Below are 17,708 nucleotides of genomic sequence, written 5' to 3'. Positions count from 1 at the left end.
GGTCACCAATGCAGTATCTGGGAGGGGTTTGGATGAGGAAAAGGTTAGGTGTAAATGAGGTTGAATCTGAACAACAGAGAATTTGGGAAGATCGAGATACGAGTCTCCAGATCAAACGATGAAGCAAATTGAAGCTCAAATCACAAACAACATCAACTTGAGTCTCCGTGATGTTCAAGATTACAGGTTTCTGATAAAGCAGGCAAGTAAGCAACTGAAGCAAGCAAGCAGGTTTGGAAGTCTCAGAGGGCCTTCGACAGATCACGATTTCGATACCGTAAACATCACATGACAACGCACCACTCCTTCCATCTCCTATTTCCCATCTGCCACCTCTCCCCTTTGACGTCGCGCAAACACGCCGAACAAACAACCCAGTTTTTACAAAAAAAATGAGAATGAAAAAAAAAAAAAAAATTGAAAATTTTACTTACCACGTAGGCTTGTAAAACGAACGACACTCAATGCTCTAGCTGCAGACCTAGGAAAATCAACGAGAATTGCTGCGCCATGCAAGGGAAGTAAGACCACATGAACCATTTTACTAGAGGGACCAGGTGACGGACCTTAGGATATGCCCGCTGGCAGTCGCCGTAATTACGATGTATTACAAATTGTCGATTGCAGAGGAAGGAGGAAAGAGCGATGCGGGACACTCCCACATGACTCTGCGTGAAGATAAGTCGAGGTAACGGACATGACAAGGCAAGATAGTACTTGCATACACCCGCATACTCATGATGTTATCATGACAAGTATTGAAACTGGTAGGTATTTCCCATAACTTCCACCTTATCACCATATGCAACTTCGGCGTGTAAAAATTGTACTGCAGCGTTTTGAAGGCATCGCGACATGCAGTCATGCGCATCCGGATGTTGCATGACTGCAGCACCAAAAATAAGCCTGCGTGTCCAACTCGGCAACAAGCTCTTCCGAAATCTCCTGCTTCAGCCCATAAGTAGGTACTTCAAACATGTTTGAAGACTGCAGAATGGAGCAGTAAACCATCGGCGTTTACAAACAATAAGAACAACCAGATCATCAGGCCATATGCAATCCAACAGACCAGAAGAATCAAGATCCAAACAAAAGGGTATTTATGTACCAAAACAAGCCCAACCAAATCACACCTAACTCCCAAGCCCTACTACGCCTAATGCTCCCTGCACGACAGCCTGGGTCTTCATGTCCCACTGTCAATCTGATCAACAACCGTGTTCTGACTCCACGCATCCCACTCCCTACACACCTGCTCCATCTTACCTGGCATCCTATCTCCTCCCCATCGCCTCCTCACCTCGTCCGGCTGTGTCAAAAAGCTGGCAACGAACCCTCCCGACGCATGCCACCCGATATGGCAATGAAACGCCCATATGCCCGGATTGTTTGCATCAAACTGCAGCACCAGGTGCCCGTGGGGCCTGACAATCTCGGAGTCTCTTCGCACGGGGTTGGAAGGGCGGACAATTGTCTTACCGTCCCAGTCACCGGGGCCGGAGGAGAGAACGTAGAAGTTATACCCGTGGAGGTGCATTGGGTGTCTGTTTTCACAACGGCATCAAGTTAGTTTTGGCTTTTCCTCTTTCTCGAGATCTCAAGAAGGGAAGAGGGGCGAAAAAAAAGAAAAAGAAAAAGAAAAAAAAAAAAAAAAAAAAGACTCACGGTCCAGGCCCCTTGTTAATGACAACTACCCTCACTGTCTTCGCCGACCCAAAATCCTTCACGTTCGACACCTCTGGGAAACTCATGTTTCCCTTCATCACCATATCCAACGCCGGGTGATTGTAATCCACCCTCGCACTCACGCCATCAAACAAGAACAGAAACACATCTGACGCGTTCCTGTACGCCTCAATCTTCATCTCCCTGGTCACCGCCGGCTCTCCTCTCACGGGAATCGGATAAAGCGGCTCCCTCTTGTCCAAATCGTCGCTCGCTCCACAAGTACTGTCCGGGTCGCCCGCGTCTGCCCACGGCTGACTCGACGGCGCTGTTTCGGGGTCTGCTTGGTCGTAGTAAACGGCCGCTAACGCAAACGGCTGCTTGGCTGCAGAGCACTTGGCCAGGTCAGAGCGCATCCAAAAGGCAGACTTGGGGTCACTGCCAGCGGCGTTGGCAGTAACGAGGACGTCAGCGCGCTGACCAACGGCAAGGGAGATGGCCGTGACATTGTAGGGTTTCACGGGGACAAAGTCGTTGGCGATGACGGTCATGGTATGTCCGTCAATGGAGAAGCGTTGGACGCCGTCGGCGCCCGAGTTGACGAGCCTTAGGCGATGGGTCTTGCCAGTTTGGAACTTGAACTTGGAGATACCCGCGTTGGGAGTGCACGGGGTTTTGTCGCCTGCTGCGCCCGCGGTATCACAATCAAAGTTCATCTTGCCGTTGATGAGATTATTGTCCGAGGGCACACTGGGACTACCGCCCGGCGCGAGCATGTCCTTGATCAGGTCGAAATAGGGGCGGTGGTACCAGTCGCTGAGCATGACGGGGCCGAGGTCGATGTCGTACTTGGCCTGTGTGGGACCGTGGACGACGATGGGACCGACGATGCCACCGGCGTATTGCGCTGAGTAGTGGGCGTGGTACCAGGATGTGCCGTAGAGACTTGCTTTGAACTCGTACGTGTAGCTTTTGCCAGGAGCAATGGGACATTGGGAGACACCGGGTGCGCCGTCATCCCATGGGGTATCTTCCTGGAGGAAACCGTGCCAGTGCATCGCCGTACCCTCCTCCGGAAAAGAAATGTTGTTGAAGACGTTGACGACAATCATGTCACCCCAGTTCGCCTCAATCAGGGGGCCTGGAAACGCGCCGTTCACTAGTAAGACGTCCCGTTGGTATCCATCCGGTGCAATGAGTCCTCGGCTGATGACAAAGTCGTATGTTCTCACTGCTCCTGTTGCAGGACTCTCGGTGTATTGGTTGTTGCCCAAGTCGGTCAGGTTTCCCCATGGATATTGTCCATCCGGTGTTAAATTCCCCAAGAAGAATGCTAGAAATGGAAAGAGAAACGTTCCCAGTCGGGATGAACTTGAACGAGATGACGTTAGTGGTCTTCTTCCTCCTCTGGAAGAAAGAAATGGAAACATACCCATTTGTTTCCTCTTGAACCAAGTTCGCAACAACACCTGTAAGTTTAGAGCTGACCTCTACTATTGCGCGTCCTACTACACCCATGATGAAGAGTAAAGGGAAGAAACAGAAGATATATCTTGTCCACCCTTATAAGTGCAACCGAGTTGTCGAAAGGAAGACTATGGGTATGAGTGTCCAAGAACGGCCGAATATCCTCAGCTACGAAGAACTACATCGTTACTACTTATACAAATCCCCTTGGGAGACTACGACCGCAAGGGCCTACCGCTTTGGCGCCATCCATGACACAATAATCAACACAGGCCTACCCAGTCCATAGCTATCCCCGAGAAACGCCCCGTGATGTGACCAGCACACCGGGAGAGAAAAAAAGGAACGGCAGGATGGATAGGTCACAGATGCTGTTTGGGATCGACCCTCTACCCCGATCGACATCCTCCGTGTCTGTTGCACCTGGTCGATGCAGCAAAGTACACATTATCCCTGAGAATGATGTTGACGGTCTGTCAACGGAGTCATAAGGTACCATCCGAGATCCGGCGTAGAAACAAACTTAATGTCCACAACTTCGGAGTAATAAGGATCAGCACTGTCCTTGAGCCATGTCACCTAGTGTTAAGGAGTTGTTCAGCTCAGCTGGACCAGCATATATATTTTTGATATTAGGGCGCACAAAGACCAAGTCGATTGTGGCATCGGATATGTCGGACAAAACTCACAATATATCCGGCCTGCCCACCGCTAGGAGTAGCCATAGAGAGACACTTGGATAAACCGAAAACACCAGATGGAGGTTCACCGTTGAAGTGCGAGGTGGACAGCAAGGGGATCTCAATGTAACGATCTCCAGGTGTTGAATTGTCGACGATATGATGGGTACAGCTCCACGGCTCCCATTTTCCTGGACCGCGAGATGACGAGCACTCCGTTATCACTGGAAGAACGCTAGGAATAGCGAGAGGGGTAAAGCCACTGCTGGCCATTGCACTGAGCTATCATCTCGTAAAGTCTCTGGTAGTCGATCAGGCAGTCAGCCTTCTTGAAAGTAAGGAGAGAATACTAGGTACTGACGCCCAAGCAGCGTACCGCACAGGCTCGCACGGACTTGATGTTAATCTGTGAGTCGAAAGTGCATACATATATGTGTACCGTATGGTCTCGCGCAACTCGTATTCCAGGACAGGCATAATCGTGCGGACCCTGTAGGGTCAAAGGTCTACCAGTTGCGTTTGGCTGTGTGTATGTGGCTGTACGAGCAATGGTAAAGCTATAACCCGGCGTTGCCGCACTCTTCGATGCAAGGGAAATGTCGGAGGCTCAATCACAATTATGATCGCCGGTGCAGGAAGCAAGGAACTGGTGAAACAGAATACAGCGCCAGAAAATGGGAAGGCTGCTGACGACCTTGGAAAAGCCCAGAGCATGGCTACGAATGCTGCCGGAACAATGGGAACTAAACTGTTCGGTCAAATCCGTCAGCTAAAAAGAATGAAGCAATGAAATGTAACTAGCTTTAGTCAATTGATCTTGACGTTGCGCTGTATTCGAAGAGAGGGTCGCAATGTTACTAGGTCAACGAGTCCGGACCGCAGCGGGATGTATGCAGATGCAACAACACCCAGAACCGATCCCCTTATATGAGACTGTGGCATGTCTAGAAGCGGATGTATTCCTCTTGCCACGGATCTCAGCCTCCTTTGACTGGCACTTATTGCAAGTTTCGAGCTACTGCTGCTGTCCCAATTCCGTACAGTGGTAAAGACGATTTCCCTCCAAAATTTTCGCCCAGTTTGTCTCCCCACAACGGAAGCGACGACGGTTGAGTATTTGTTAGTTCGCTGGACGAGGTATTCTCAAGGGAGTGAGTGGCTATTGCTTAAGATTGCAAGTACGATGAATTTTTTGAGCCGCATGAAATTGTCTCAGACGGTATTAGGGTGCTTGTACGTATCGATTACTTGGCCGCCTTTAGCCAGGGTGTGAAACTTTTAGCGCTGATCTCGTTTTGCATATTATGCGTGTTGCTGAATTCCCATTTCGCCCAAATTGACTTGCTAATTCAGGCTCAATGTTGTAGCACAGCCGAAGAGCCTCATCATGCCGGTCGGCTTGCACAGCATGCCATCCGTAAGGCTGGCCTGTTGTCATAGAAGTTAGCAAACATTTGTTGAATACGAGCGCAGAAGCCCGAAAGCACCCTTCCTGGGTTGTAGCTCGTCAAAAGTCATATCGGACAAAAGGGGCCCAAACTAATCCACGAAATGATTCGAATTTCTGTGAATTCTGAACAAACGCCCAAGACGCCGTATCCATAGTCGCTCCCGAGTGCGGCCCTATTATTTACACATAAAGTACAGCAAATCGTGCCTCCTGCGTGGACGCTTAGTCGGAGCGACGAGTCGGGTAGTAGGCGGGGCGGAAGGCCTGGGCGGCCATAATCATGGGCCTCCTCTGGGCACGGTAATAGGCCTCGGCGACGATGGGCGAGGAGTCGGAACGAATGACGCTGCCGATGGACATGAAGAAGCTGGAAGGACGGTTGTGTCAGCGGTAGAGTCCAGTACAAAATTCTGTGTCGAAGGGTTTTCCTACCCAAAGGTCGCGCCCGAACCGAGCATGTACTGGCCCAATGTCCTCATGATACCGTTAGGGCCGGCACCATATCTGAAGATGTTGACGGTTCCTGGAGAGTGGCGCACGTCAGGACATGCCTGTAGGTCAATCGAGTCTTTGGGCGATGGGCCTACCGAAGATGAAGCCAATGATGCACCCGACAGCTGTAATCGCAAGAGGTTAGCGACCGGAGTCTATCATATCAAGGGCAGGGAAAACAGACTGCCGCCCATCATGGCACCCATCTTGACTGCGAGGATGGCATCATGTTAGCACGCTCCATGTTGTTTTTGGTCATCGCAAACCCCTCTCGAGTTGTTGCCGTGGAGTCAGCCCATACACTTGTCAAAGTTGGAGGGCCCAACGGCACCACCGTGCTGGGGAGGAGGAGGCATCTTGGTGTTTGGCGGTATGGAATTGACGACACTGCAAAGCTAATTGCGGCCAGAGGAACTGCCAGCTGATGCTGCTGCGCTTGCGATCTCAAAGAAGTGGGAGTGAATTCCGTGATAAAGTGGTTGCCGCGGGCAATTGCAAAAAGTGACGCACGGACGATTTCGGCGTGTGAACGACAACTCCACCCCATCAGCCTTGCCCGCCGGGATTAAGTGCTACAGGGAACATTCCATCGTGATTAGGCCATGTGAAAGCTTATCTCTGTTTCACGAAGCGTGAGTCTTCTCAACACATAGAGAAGAGATCAACAACTATAGACGGTCTATTCCAACTACAGGAATGCAATAATGTGATTTCTTTGGTCCACCTTCGTGCGTCCTTGCTGTTGTACTGTACTTGCAAGCTTCACGACTTGGCAGATGAAGCTCTAACAGAACCGGGATAGGCGGGGATCACCTATGGAACCTCTTTCATGCCTTTGGAAGGCCCAGAGCTTGGGCCACCAACCTCGGCGTTGCCCGTCAGACCACCTACATAGAACTGTCGGCGACGTGCCATCGTCGACCCCATTCATGTCCGTTCCAATTCCCATTTACAGGCATTGCTCACGTGATAGGGAGTTCCTGCTGGAGTTCGTGACAGACTGACAGCCAGCGCAAGTTGAAATCATGTCTCTCCCTTGTTCCGTTGGTTCTTTGTCATCTCCGTGAAAGATGGGATTAAAGCTCCTGAAGATTGCGCCTGCACCCACGTACATACCATCATCTTGCCCCTGGTGGTTGACCTGCACATATCGCACACCAATTCCATTCCGATACAAACACTATATCATATACGCAAGATACCGTGATCGTGTTTACCGCTGCATCTTCAACAAGTGGTCGGAATCCAAAAGAGCCAAGGGGTCAAGCAAGTCGAAGCAGACCTGGGCTACCTACCAAGAGGTGCTTCCTTGTAGAAACAGGGGACCACTGCAGAAGCCAGCGACCACTGGCCGGGCAGCGGCAGTGCTACCTAGTAGTCAAAGGCCCAATCGCGAGGAACGGGCGAGTCCTGTTTGGGATTTGGTGGGAAGGTTTGGTTGAGCCAGCTGCACGCATGGACCACTCCGTGGCTCCGACCGGCCAGTTGCCCTTCAGTCCCCCTGCTCACTAAGCGCTTCAGGTACGGTTGGTTCCTCTCCAAGGCAACGTCAGGACTCTGGAAACGTGAGTCGCCTCGTTCAACCATCGTCGAGTGCCATACTGTTGCCGTCGCGTCTCGAAAGCGTGCTTTGCCATTTGCCATTTTCCATATCTGCCCTCGAAATCGCCGTCACAACTTGCTATTACTTTACTACCTAGGTATGCTTGCTTCTCGCTTGGTCCTTCCTTACTACTTAAGCACCAACATCACGACGGCATCGCCTCTCGACTCGGTGCCTGCCCCTCCGCCAGCAAGGGCGCGAAGCTACCAAAGAGCAAGTGCGCACTCCTAACTCGACAGTCGTCGGCGGCCATTGTCCACTTGTCCAATCCACCTTGGAACCCCGGAATCCCTGCGCCAAGTGCTCGACGTCACGGCCAGATTACCGCCGCGTGCTAGGTGACATTACTCGCCTCTAACTGACCCTTTTGCTCTCAACCCCTATAGTTACCAACAACCCGTCCAAACTCCATCAATAGTGGCGCAGGTACATAATAAGGTCAGGAAGAGAAGAACAAGTAGTCGCATGGGCTAGAGGCCGCACGGAGACCTCGAGTGACAGCCAGTTGGAGCCCGCGCGCCTGCTCCCGCTCCCGCTCCCCGTTTCCAGCTTCCAGCAAAAAAAAAAAAAAAAAAAAAAAAAAAAAAAAGGACAGTTTGTTGTTGCAACTTGCAAAAAGGAACAATCTCAAGTTCCTAGCATAGACGGCAAGCGACTACACTAGCGACCAGCAACACCACCGCCCGTATCCACTTCGCTCCATTCCCCCAGAGCCCCGTCCACGCCAGGTCTCAATGACGGCTGTCGCGAATCCCCCTAGCTTCGCAAATCTCAATCGGCCGGGATGGATTAATGGCGACCAATCGCTAAACTCGATGAACCCCGACGACAATAGAATGAACATGTTCATGTCGCGAAAATCTCTTCAACGATCTAACTCCTCGTCGTCGGTTGCGTCGACGGCGTCCTCCTCGTCCACCTCCACCGCGACCTCGACCGGCTCCGTCTCGACTGCGCCGACCAACGGCAGCCCCAACAGCACCAGCAGCAGCAGCGGCGGCAACGGAAACGGCAACCCCATGTCGGTCGGTGGAGACACCGCGCCTTGGTCGAACTCACAAGCTCTGCGCAAGAAACCGCAACCAAAAAACAACACCAACACCAACTCATGGACTAATGCCAGGCCAGAAGGAGCGTCCGACCTTTCACGCTCAGCAACAGGCCGCCCGCCCATGGCGAATGGCGTCAACGGCGCGCCTCCAACTATGCACCATCAGCAACAGCAGCCATCATCGCAGCCTCAGCCGCAGCAACAACCGCAGTCCGCCATGTCGGCGCCGAACCAGATGATGTCACAAAGCAATCTCGCGAGGCCCGGCGCCGACCAAATGGCCCCCCAACGCCTGCCCGTGCTGTCGCTGCTGTCGCTCAATGGCACCTTCGAACGCAAGACCATCTCCGTCCCCTTTTACCCCGACATAATGAAAATCGGTCGGCAGACAAATGCGAAAACCGTCCCTCTCCCCACCAACGGCTTCTTCGACAGTAAGGTGTTGTCGCGTCAGCACGCCGAGATCTGGGCCAACCAAGACGGCAAGATATTTATCAAGGATGTCAAGTCCTCAAACGGCACCTTTGTCAATGGCAACCGTCTGTCGCCCGAAAATCGCGAGTCGGAACCCCATGAGCTCCAGTCTCAAGACCATCTCGAACTCGGTATCGACATTGTTAGTGAGGACCAAAAGACGGTAGTTCACCACAAGGTTGCCGCCAAAGTCGAGCATGCTGGGTTCGTTACCCAAACGAACAACCTCCTGGATATGAACTTTGGCGATCTCGATCCTTCAAATGGCGGCATGATGATGCCCATGGGCGGCATGCCACCCTTCCGCGGTCGGGCTGGCAGCCAAGCATCTCTGGCAAGCAACGGACGTATGATGCCTGGCAACATGGGTGGTCCGATACCTGGTATGGCGCAACAGAGGCAATTTTGGTTGAACCCTGTCACGACTGAACATATTGTCAAAAAGCTTCAAGTAAGTACATGCCTGTGCCACGGTTCCCGATTCATTTGCTCACACTACAAAAGACGGAAATGCGGAATGCCAAGCTGCAGCACCACGATCTTATCCGAACGGGTCAGTTCATCACCGCCTTGGTCACGAAAGACGACATCAAGAATCAAGACAAGCCCGAAGATATTGAGCCCCCTAAGTTGCATGTGAACGGGAACGTCCCTTTCAAGTCGGAAATTAGCAAGACCCGGTTTTCGGAGCCCCCTGCTCCTCCGCCCTCACAGCCTCTTCCAGAAAAGCCAGATGTTGCCCGCGCTTCGGATGCGCCTTCGCTAAAACGGGGAATTACCGAGCGACCGAAATCACACCCTTCCCCCAAGGACGCGAATGTTAATCAGGTTGTACAACTTACGGAGGCCTTGAACCTAGCAAAGAAGGAACTGGACAGCAACAGTGCTCGGGTGCGAGATCTGGAAAGGATGCTAAACGAAGAACGTGAAGCCCGGTTACAGGCGGAGGTTTTGATGCAAAAGATGGCAGTAAGCCAACAAGCAGTGACAAATGGCACGAGCGTGGCAGCTTTGACGAACGGCCACTCGGCAATGGACAGAGTATTTGAGCCACCGACGGAGCAAACTGAGCCAAACGACGCGAGCGCGCCCGGCGGCCTCGAATCCGAAAAGAGCCCGAAACCGGAAACCAGCAACATCGAGGCTATGGCGGCGGCTTTCCAGGCTCGGATAGAGTCGATGACGACGGAGATGAAGGGGCTTAGGGAACAGCTGGAAGCTTTCAGAAACAGGGCTGAGCAGGCAGAGGCAGAGCGGGATGCTGACCGTAAGACGTTGAGTCAGTTGATCTTACAAATACGTCAGCGAGACGAGGAAGAACAGCAAGGCGCGGCGCGCAAGTCGCGTTCGTCCTCTCGCGGTAGATCGCAACAAGGAGGGAAGGACAAGGAGATTGACCAGACATTGCCCAAGGCTAATGGCGCCGCAGTGACTGGACCAACCCAGTCCGATGGCTCCTCCGAGGATCATGCTGAGGAGGTGCCCAGTCTGGCGCTGACGGACACCTTGAAACCGTCATCTTCGCCCGCGCTAGTATATCCGCACCAGGATCGTGCGTTGATACAAGCCATGCCCTACGTTTCCGTCCTTGGAGTCGTCTTCATTGGAATGGGTCTGATGGCTTACCTCAACGGGTGGCAGCCGCAGGCGAAGAACTAGGGCAGGCCGGTATCATGACACCACAACCCACACACACACACACACACACCTACGCACACCGTATCTTCAATCTCCTTTGTACAGTTTTATAGGAACTTTTTATACCTGAAGACTACCTACTTCTCATCACATTATTATGCACATGCGCTTCCGTCGTCTTGGTCTTTTCTCAAAACATATGTATTATGCACAAAACGCGGCTTACCGAACCCAGACGGTAGGGACTTTTGACAACAAAAAAGTCTGGAGTTTTGATGTGAAATGGTGGCGGGTCTAGCGTGGTTCAAAACATAGGAAATGCCTTTGACAGCATTTTGCTTTTTTTTTTTACCCCCAATTTTGCTCTCTGGCGTTGCTCAACCGCGGCACTGACTCTCACCTTTTTCGAGTCAGCTTTCTTTTCCTTTCCATTGCCCTTCTTTTTCGGTCAAGTAATTATTCAAATTGGCACAACGGGCTGGGAACTGTTGCGGATACTTCGGAGATGCTTATTCTGTTAGTTTGCGGTCAGTTTGCGAGTATTGAAGCGCGAACTTCTTTTCAGCAAGTTTTACAGCTATAGTTGCAGTGGTAAAGCAGCAATGCGATCACGGCTTGGGAGAGAGAGGGACTTGTATGTATGTATCACAACACAGCCGAATTTCTTAGTAGACGCGGGGGAAAGGAGGTACATCCGGTCGGGAAAAGGAATAAATCAAGCGCCGAAGATGGCTTTTCGCACATCATTTATATGAAGATGATTGCTTCCATAAACACTTGCAGAGTGGGTGATTGAACCCAATTGATAAGATAACGAGCGCTGTGGTCTGAGCATTGACCAACATCAAAGGGAGCATTGACCAACCCACCTGATCAGATGGGGGTGGTGACCACCGACAGTCTACACACCACTGCGTTTATGAGAATCATCACGCGGGAAGGGAAGCAGGAACACAGTCGATGACTCTGATCAAACGGGTATGCACCTTGGTCCAGCTTTACATGTTTGTCACGGCAATATGGTGATGGGCACACAAATGACGTTGGGGCTTCCAGTAATTCTATGTCACGAGAGGTGGGTTAACGCAGTTTGTTCATTTAGCCATACATTCTTTACGTGTGAAATTTACCATGCCTGTTCTAACAAAAACTTATAGCAGACACTCGCGCAATTAGTATTAGCCGTGGGGTTTACCAATCTTCAATCATTTTTCTTTTCATCTATATCCCTCTCTTTTTAGATCGTGTCTGGCTTCATGTCTCTGTAGACACATACCGAAGTTTTTACATTTGAGTGTCCCCAGATACCATTTCCCTCCCAGCCTACGTTGCAGCATCACGTAACATACCGTATTTACATTACATCCCCCACCAAAACCATACTCCCGGTCTCGCAACGGTAGAGCTAGCACAGTGCACTACCCAAATCGTTTTAACCATCCCCTACCTTCTTGCCGAAACTTTTCGAGCTCCTCGAGTCATTCTCGGCCATGTATCCATGATAGACGTGCGACGCATCCAAGAGCCGTATCACGTCATTATTTTCTTTTTTTTTTTTTTCGAAGATCGTAGTACGCGGGCAATCTCGCATGTGCTCAAAAACAGTTGTGGGGGCTCGCATTGGAAAAAAGATTTGAAAAAAAAAAAATTGATAATTCGGGAAGTAGAGGTATGTAAACCACTAGGTATGTATGTTCAGGTCTCCTGCCCGTCGCCTACACCTTATTCGGGCCTGGCCATGTCGAATCGGTTCTTGATCTCTCTGATCATGAACATGTGGAACAACCACAGCATTGTTTTTGTTGGGCTTCCTCGCAGGCATTCACGCTGGTCGTCCAGCAGCTGTCCAAGGGTGATTCCCCGACACAGGCGGTCTGTTACCAGCCTCTTAGCCTGCTCGGCTAGACTGGCGGTGGGATCCCAGTCTGCGAAGAAAGATCGTCAGCATCAATCGCGTAGAGGTTGGGGACAAAGAACAAAAGTGTGATTCTGGAGCTCGCAACAACGGTTAGGGTAACATGGGTGATGACTACGTCATCCTCGCGAGACAGACTGGGCATATGGGAGTTTCCTTACCGCCGTCGAAATTGATGTATCTGAGTGGACAGTCAGCTTGAGATCAACGATACATATTGAACAAGTAGAATTAATTGTGTCACTTACGGCATGATTCTCTGAGCCGGTTTCTTTAGAAGTGGCTTACTTGGTCGTTCATGGATGTGGAGTAAGAGGTTGTCGAGTGAAGTATATATAGCAGAGGGAGGGTTGGATGTCCTTGTAGAATGATGGTGGGAGATGAGGAAGCAGAAAGTGAAGAATAACGCAGGACCGTCGGTGCCATTGAAGCGGTCGGGACGGGTAAGGTTTGGCTGCCTGGCGGGAAAGCGTGGTGCTTCACTGGACAGTTCTTATTATCGGACCATCACGTGGCCCAGGTTGAGGGAGGTCCCTATGGGGAAGTCTACGTTCCCTAGACGCGAAAATTACTTATGGTATCCTAAGAACTCGAATGCGGATACTCACATACGGAAATAAGTCTATATTAGTTGCAAATTCCCGAGTAATCTGTTTTCTAGTCATTGCCTTGGTGCCCAGCTTCTTTCTAGCCTTTTCGAACTTCCCGCTGACACACGTAGTTTTACGTGAGCAATGGTACCTCTAATTTCACAAACTTGACGACCAGCGCAGTATGCCATTCATTACTACGCCAGCTAGGTGAACAAAGCCAGCTCAAGATAGTGTGGTAGTAGATTTGGAAGAGTAAGAAGGGGAGAGATGAAGCAAGGAGCATGGGAGAGAACCATGTTGACGTCCCGAAATTGGACAGGGTTGGAACAATGAAGCAATCAAGAAGAAAACACTACAACACCAACCAAATCTTTCTTAGATAAGTACAACAGGAAACGTCAGGTCTTCCCCCCCCCCCCCCCCCCCCCCTGGATATTGCGGGGCCTTTGGGATGCTCATACAAATTTGCGGAAGAAGTGAAGAACTTGACGTTGATAGCTACTCATGGTCCCCACGTTTGTCATCGTTTCCAGTTTTGCCTGAGCGTCTAGAAGCTGGATTAGAATCATGCTATAGAACAAATATCTCATGATTACAGGCGGACTGACCCGGATATAGGCATTCTGTTTGCACCGTAAATGTCAGAGGCGTACGCCTCTGCTCTGTCGGTCGGTAAGCAGCTTCGGGATTCGTTCGAGGAGAATGGTAAGGTAAGTAAAAAAAAAAAAATATCGCTGGAATTCGCTCCCAGCGTCTCAAGGCTAGTTTGATGCCTGATCATACAGATTTGATCATTAGTAGAAAAACTCGGCTTTTACGCCTATTCGTCTTCGCCCTGTCCAGCTCCATCGCCATTTTCATGTCCGCCCAAGCATTTGAGAACTTGCACGAGAACCATGCTGTGGAATAAATGTCTCATCGTTCCAGGCGTACAGCCCTGAAAGCAAGCACCCTGTTCGCAGAGTAAATCCCATAGGCTTACGCCTCTGCTCTGTCGTCGGTAATCAGCTTCCTGATTTGTTCGAGGAGACTGGCATGTTGGTGGGATAAATGCAAGAAAAGATATTGCTAGGCCATTCTCTCCTAACATCCAAGCACTATTCGGATGCTCATGCAACTTTGCTCGTCAACTTAAACATTTTGCGTTCTGCCTATTTGTTGTCACTCCGTTGAGTTTCGCCGCCAGTTTCGCCCAAGCATCTCAAGACTTGGACGAGAACCATGCAATGGAATAAGTAGGCCATCGTTCCAGGCGTACTGCCACGTACGTGTGCACCCTGCTCGTACAGCAGATCCCATAGGCTTACGCCCCCATTCTGGCGGTCCCTAACAAGCTGTCTGGCTTGTTCCAAGAGACTGATATTCGGATTATAATCTATGGAGAAAGAAAGACGTCAATATTAACCGCATAGATATGGCTCAAGCGCATTTGGCCTTGTGGCACATAAATGGAAGCGCGGATATCACCTTACCGGAGTCAAAGGAGATGTGTCTGACGGCATGTTAGCTTGAGACCATAAAGTGGCTGATTATCGACTGAAATGGATGGAACACTTACGGCATGTTTACTGTTTCGAAATCTGTCCTCTTATGAAGTGACTGGGATTTTTTTGTCTGTGGTCGTGTGTGCGAATGGTCTTGAATGTGGTATATAGGTACCTGTTAGAGGGCAAGGTCGGAGACTTGTGGAGCGAATTATAGAATAATGCGGAGGGCACTGGAAGACCAAGAAAGCGGGAAGCCCTTGCAGAAATTGTAGGTATTTAGGGCATCAAGGTTTGGTTTCCTGGCAGAAAACCTTGGTATCATTATCCAGTAATGCAGTTCTCTTGGTATCGAAACACAATGCGGTCCAGGTTTGCGGTGGTCCTTGAGGGAAAGTCAAAACAGGCAGATGAAGCAGATATAAATGTCAGTTACAGGAGAGAGAGGCCCGAGCAAGATTTAAGGAGAGTGCACGAGGCAGACAATGCAGCGAGATACGAATGATCAACCATGAAGAACAGAAAGTCTAGCTCATGATCTGCCAGAAGAGATACTGTGGCTAACCAGGAGCCCCCATAATGCATGGATTGAGTTTACTCCTTAACCTATATTCTCTTTCGAGTACCTAGGCCAGAGGCCATGCGGAGGAAGTGATCCCTATTGTCACAAGGTTCTTACAAGTACTGCAGGAGCTGACCGACCGATGTTAAGTAACCAGGAATCTCAAGCTCCGTTACAATAACGCTGTGGAACAGCCAAAGTGAAGTGTGCTGCGGGCTTCTGTCACGCAGGTCTTTTTGTTCCTCGAGAAGAGCAGCGCGAGTGGCGCCGGCGTCTAGAGCCTTTTGGATCAGCTCAACTGCTTGAAAGGCAAGAGATATTTCAGAGTCCCGATCTACGAGACACTCGAGGGTCAGTAAATGGGTTGCCATATTGAAAATAAAGGGGAGAAGAATTAAAAACATCGAGGTGTTTGCTTGCTGACAACCATAGAGCAGACTTAGATCGTGCACATTGGGGAAACTCTCAGCAAAGCAGAAGGCTTATGGCGTACTAACCGCGGGTAAACTCGATCAAGCTGAGGATATCGGATCAGTATGATATTCGAAGAATCTCGCAAGACCCATAAGAGGAGAGGAATCGTAATACGTACGCCATGTTGAACACTGGTATGCTTGTAAGAAAAAAGAGAACGCGGGAAATTCGGGATGGGTGACAGTCAACGGTCGACGAGGAGAAGTCGCGGTGATACTGAGGAAATGCGGCGCTAAGTGATTGTATAAAATTGATTCAAAATAGACACGAATGCAAGAAACAACGAAAATAGGTACCACAACACAGCCAGCCAGAGGTAAGGGGCAGACCCTTGATTACTTTCCACTTCTCATCTACTTCCATGAGCATGATTCCTTCCTTATTGAAGATTCGATTCTCTTCACTTGCACTTTCCACCCCATTATGTATGGGCCAAGGAAAAGAAAAGGCGATTTAAAGAAGCAAATCTTAACAGACAGAGATACGACAAGAAAAAGCATGGCAAAGGAACAAATCCAGGAAACAAGGGGGAATTGACATTAAGAAGGTAAAGGAGAGCTTATGTCTTTTTTTTGATGCGAACACAAACGATGGAAAAACGAGAGAGAGAAGCCTCGCTCTATTCCGGCCGTCCTGTTGAAATGTAGCAAGCAACGTATCGATATACGTTCCCTTCACTCCCTCGACTCATCTGTGGGAGACCTGGGAAATCGGCATCAAGCAATACAACCAGGGAAGAAACTCCGCGTGGGCTTGGATCTTTTCAGCGACTATCACGTCAGTCTCAGTCGCTGAAGATATCTCGATCGCTAGAACCGGATTCTTACCACATCAATACGCGCAACTCGTCTACAGCCGGCCCTCCAGTTCCACCACAACAGCATTGTAAAACATCCAAGGGATGTTGAGGTTGGTTTGAGCCTCCCTCAAACACCGCTGCTCTACGAGCAGCGCATGGGTGTCGGCGCCGATCGCCAGACGGTGGTCCACGAGACTTTTGGCCTGCCAGACCAAAGGCCATTGGTAGGACCAGTCTAGCAGAAGAGGAGATACTTGATTAGTCGTGGGTCATAGAACTGGGAAGACGTGGTGTTGGAGCGAGTCGAGCATTTCCAGGTCTGTTGCTTACCCCTCTTGAAGTCGATCCACCTGGAGGCAGAGTTAGGTTTGTTCTTGCAGTTTGGGAATGGGTTGGAGGTTTGGAAAGGGCAGGTTCAGTTACTTACGCCATTGTACTAAAGGGTGAAAAGACTTCTGGTAGATTGTTCGTGGCTATTTTGTTTGTGGACTCGAAAGCAGAAAATCAAAAGGAAGAAATTTTCCGGAGTCGAAATTGTGAAGTCCTTTCCTCGATGATCAAAGGCAACGAACAGTCATATTAATAGAAAGGGGAAGGGTGACAGAGGAAGGAGAATGAACGCGTCTATGCCAGATACAGGGTATTCAAATTTTGTGTCTGAGGGCCCAAAAATGGCTGTCGTGTTGTTTGTTTCCATCCGAAACTCGGGCGCTCAGGTCGGGGTTCTGGAAACGATCCGACTTCGGACACTCAAAGTTTTGAAGCACTCTTTTGCCAACTACTGGCGAAACGATGACACAATAGGAATGAGCTTATTCTAGCAAGCGTATTGACACTTTTTTTTTTTTTTTTTTTTTTTTTTTTTTTTTTTTTTTTTTATGATTTTGCACCAGGCGAAACCGTATTTTTGTTGACACTTAACCATTGTCATGTGAAATGATCGGCCCAGGGAGCGCCAAGCCAATGTCGAATTTTTAAGGGGGAAAGAGTGAAAGAAGGGGCACACACCAAGTAAACAACACAACCTGGACCTTAAAAGCGTGAAAGAACCAAAATTCGGATGGCAGTGACGAGGGACCTTTTGTTCGCTTCAAACGACTGATGTACATATTTGTGTGAAGCATAATCTCACACCTGAGGAGTGAAGGCAATTGAAAAATCCAGGTGAGGATTTTTACCGAATTCGATAAACACTAATGTCGCGCGCAAAAGGATTTGTGTCCTTTCATCTCAACCAACTTCTAATTCTCGCTGTGGATGGTGTGACGGTAGAAAGGCGCGTCCATTATTTGACCTATTACTACATACACATATCCGGTGGAGTATTCACAAGCGAACGCAATTGGGAAGAGAACATTGAG

At 49.9% G+C, this 17,708-nt stretch overlaps 4 protein-coding genes across 4 annotated transcripts; 1 reads left to right on the top strand and 3 right to left on the bottom strand.

Annotated features, from left to right (window-relative positions):
• Positions 1–764: 764 nt before the first annotated feature.
• Positions 765–3,279, bottom strand: B0T23DRAFT_333826 (multicopper oxidase-domain-containing protein). Its single transcript, XM_062835771.1, has 3 exons — positions 3,098–3,279; positions 1,666–3,036; positions 765–1,544 (listed from the first exon to the last, which is right to left on the bottom strand). The coding sequence occupies exons 1-3, from the start codon at positions 3,181–3,183 to the stop codon at positions 1,187–1,189; spliced, it is 1,815 nt and encodes a 604-aa protein (XP_062695956.1). The 5' UTR covers positions 3,184–3,279; the 3' UTR covers positions 765–1,186.
• A 2,205-nt stretch (positions 3,280–5,484) lies between these two features.
• Positions 5,485–6,110, bottom strand: B0T23DRAFT_426773 (reactive mitochondrial oxygen species modulator 1-domain-containing protein; the record flags this gene model as incomplete). Its single annotated transcript, XM_062840013.1, has 5 exons — positions 5,485–5,629; positions 5,695–5,785; positions 5,850–5,879; positions 5,939–5,965; positions 6,056–6,110. The coding sequence occupies 5 exons, from the start codon at positions 6,108–6,110 to the stop codon at positions 5,485–5,487; spliced, it is 348 nt and encodes a 115-aa protein (XP_062695955.1).
• A 2,089-nt stretch (positions 6,111–8,199) lies between these two features.
• B0T23DRAFT_312438 (uncharacterized protein) lies at positions 8,200–10,541 on the top strand (the record flags this gene model as incomplete). The annotated part of the gene is made up of 2 exons (XM_062834689.1): positions 8,200–9,333; positions 9,387–10,541. The coding sequence occupies 2 exons, from the start codon at positions 8,200–8,202 to the stop codon at positions 10,539–10,541; spliced, it is 2,289 nt and encodes a 762-aa protein (XP_062695954.1).
• A 1,683-nt stretch (positions 10,542–12,224) lies between these two features.
• On the bottom strand, positions 12,225–12,884 carry B0T23DRAFT_374881 (uncharacterized protein). Its single transcript, XM_062836875.1, has 3 exons — positions 12,684–12,884; positions 12,597–12,616; positions 12,225–12,445 (listed from the first exon to the last, which is right to left on the bottom strand). The coding sequence occupies exons 1-3, from the start codon at positions 12,686–12,688 to the stop codon at positions 12,243–12,245; spliced, it is 228 nt and encodes a 75-aa protein (XP_062695953.1). The 5' UTR covers positions 12,689–12,884; the 3' UTR covers positions 12,225–12,242.
• Between the last annotated feature and the right edge of the window lie 4,824 nt (positions 12,885–17,708).

The sequence above is a fragment of the Neurospora hispaniola genome, assembly GCF_033458365.1.
Source record: "Neurospora hispaniola strain FGSC 10403 chromosome Unknown B0T23scaffold_2, whole genome shotgun sequence".
Lineage (NCBI taxonomy): Eukaryota > Fungi > Ascomycota > Sordariomycetes > Sordariales > Sordariaceae > Neurospora > Neurospora hispaniola.
Note: the sequence above shows the minus strand (reverse complement) of the source record. Positions and strands in the feature narration are given on the sequence as shown.

Bases quoted from the DNA above. Each gene is read 5' to 3' on its own strand.
- B0T23DRAFT_374881 (XM_062836875.1), bottom strand. The intron at 12,446-12,596 runs GTAAGGAAACTC...CTTTCTTCGCAG, and splicing joins ATACATCAATTTCGACGGCG to ACTGGGATCCCACCGCCAGT.
- B0T23DRAFT_333826 (XM_062835771.1), bottom strand. From the start codon at position 3,183: ATGGGTGTAGTAGGACGCGCAATAGTAGAGGTCAGCTCTAAACTTACA. The intron at 3,037-3,097 runs GTATGTTTCCAT...ATCTCGTTCAAG, and splicing joins GTTCAAGAGGAAACAAATGG to TTCATCCCGACTGGGAACGT. The intron at 1,545-1,665 runs GTGAGTCTTTTT...TTGTGAAAACAG, and splicing joins ATTAACAAGGGGCCTGGACC to ACACCCAATGCACCTCCACG.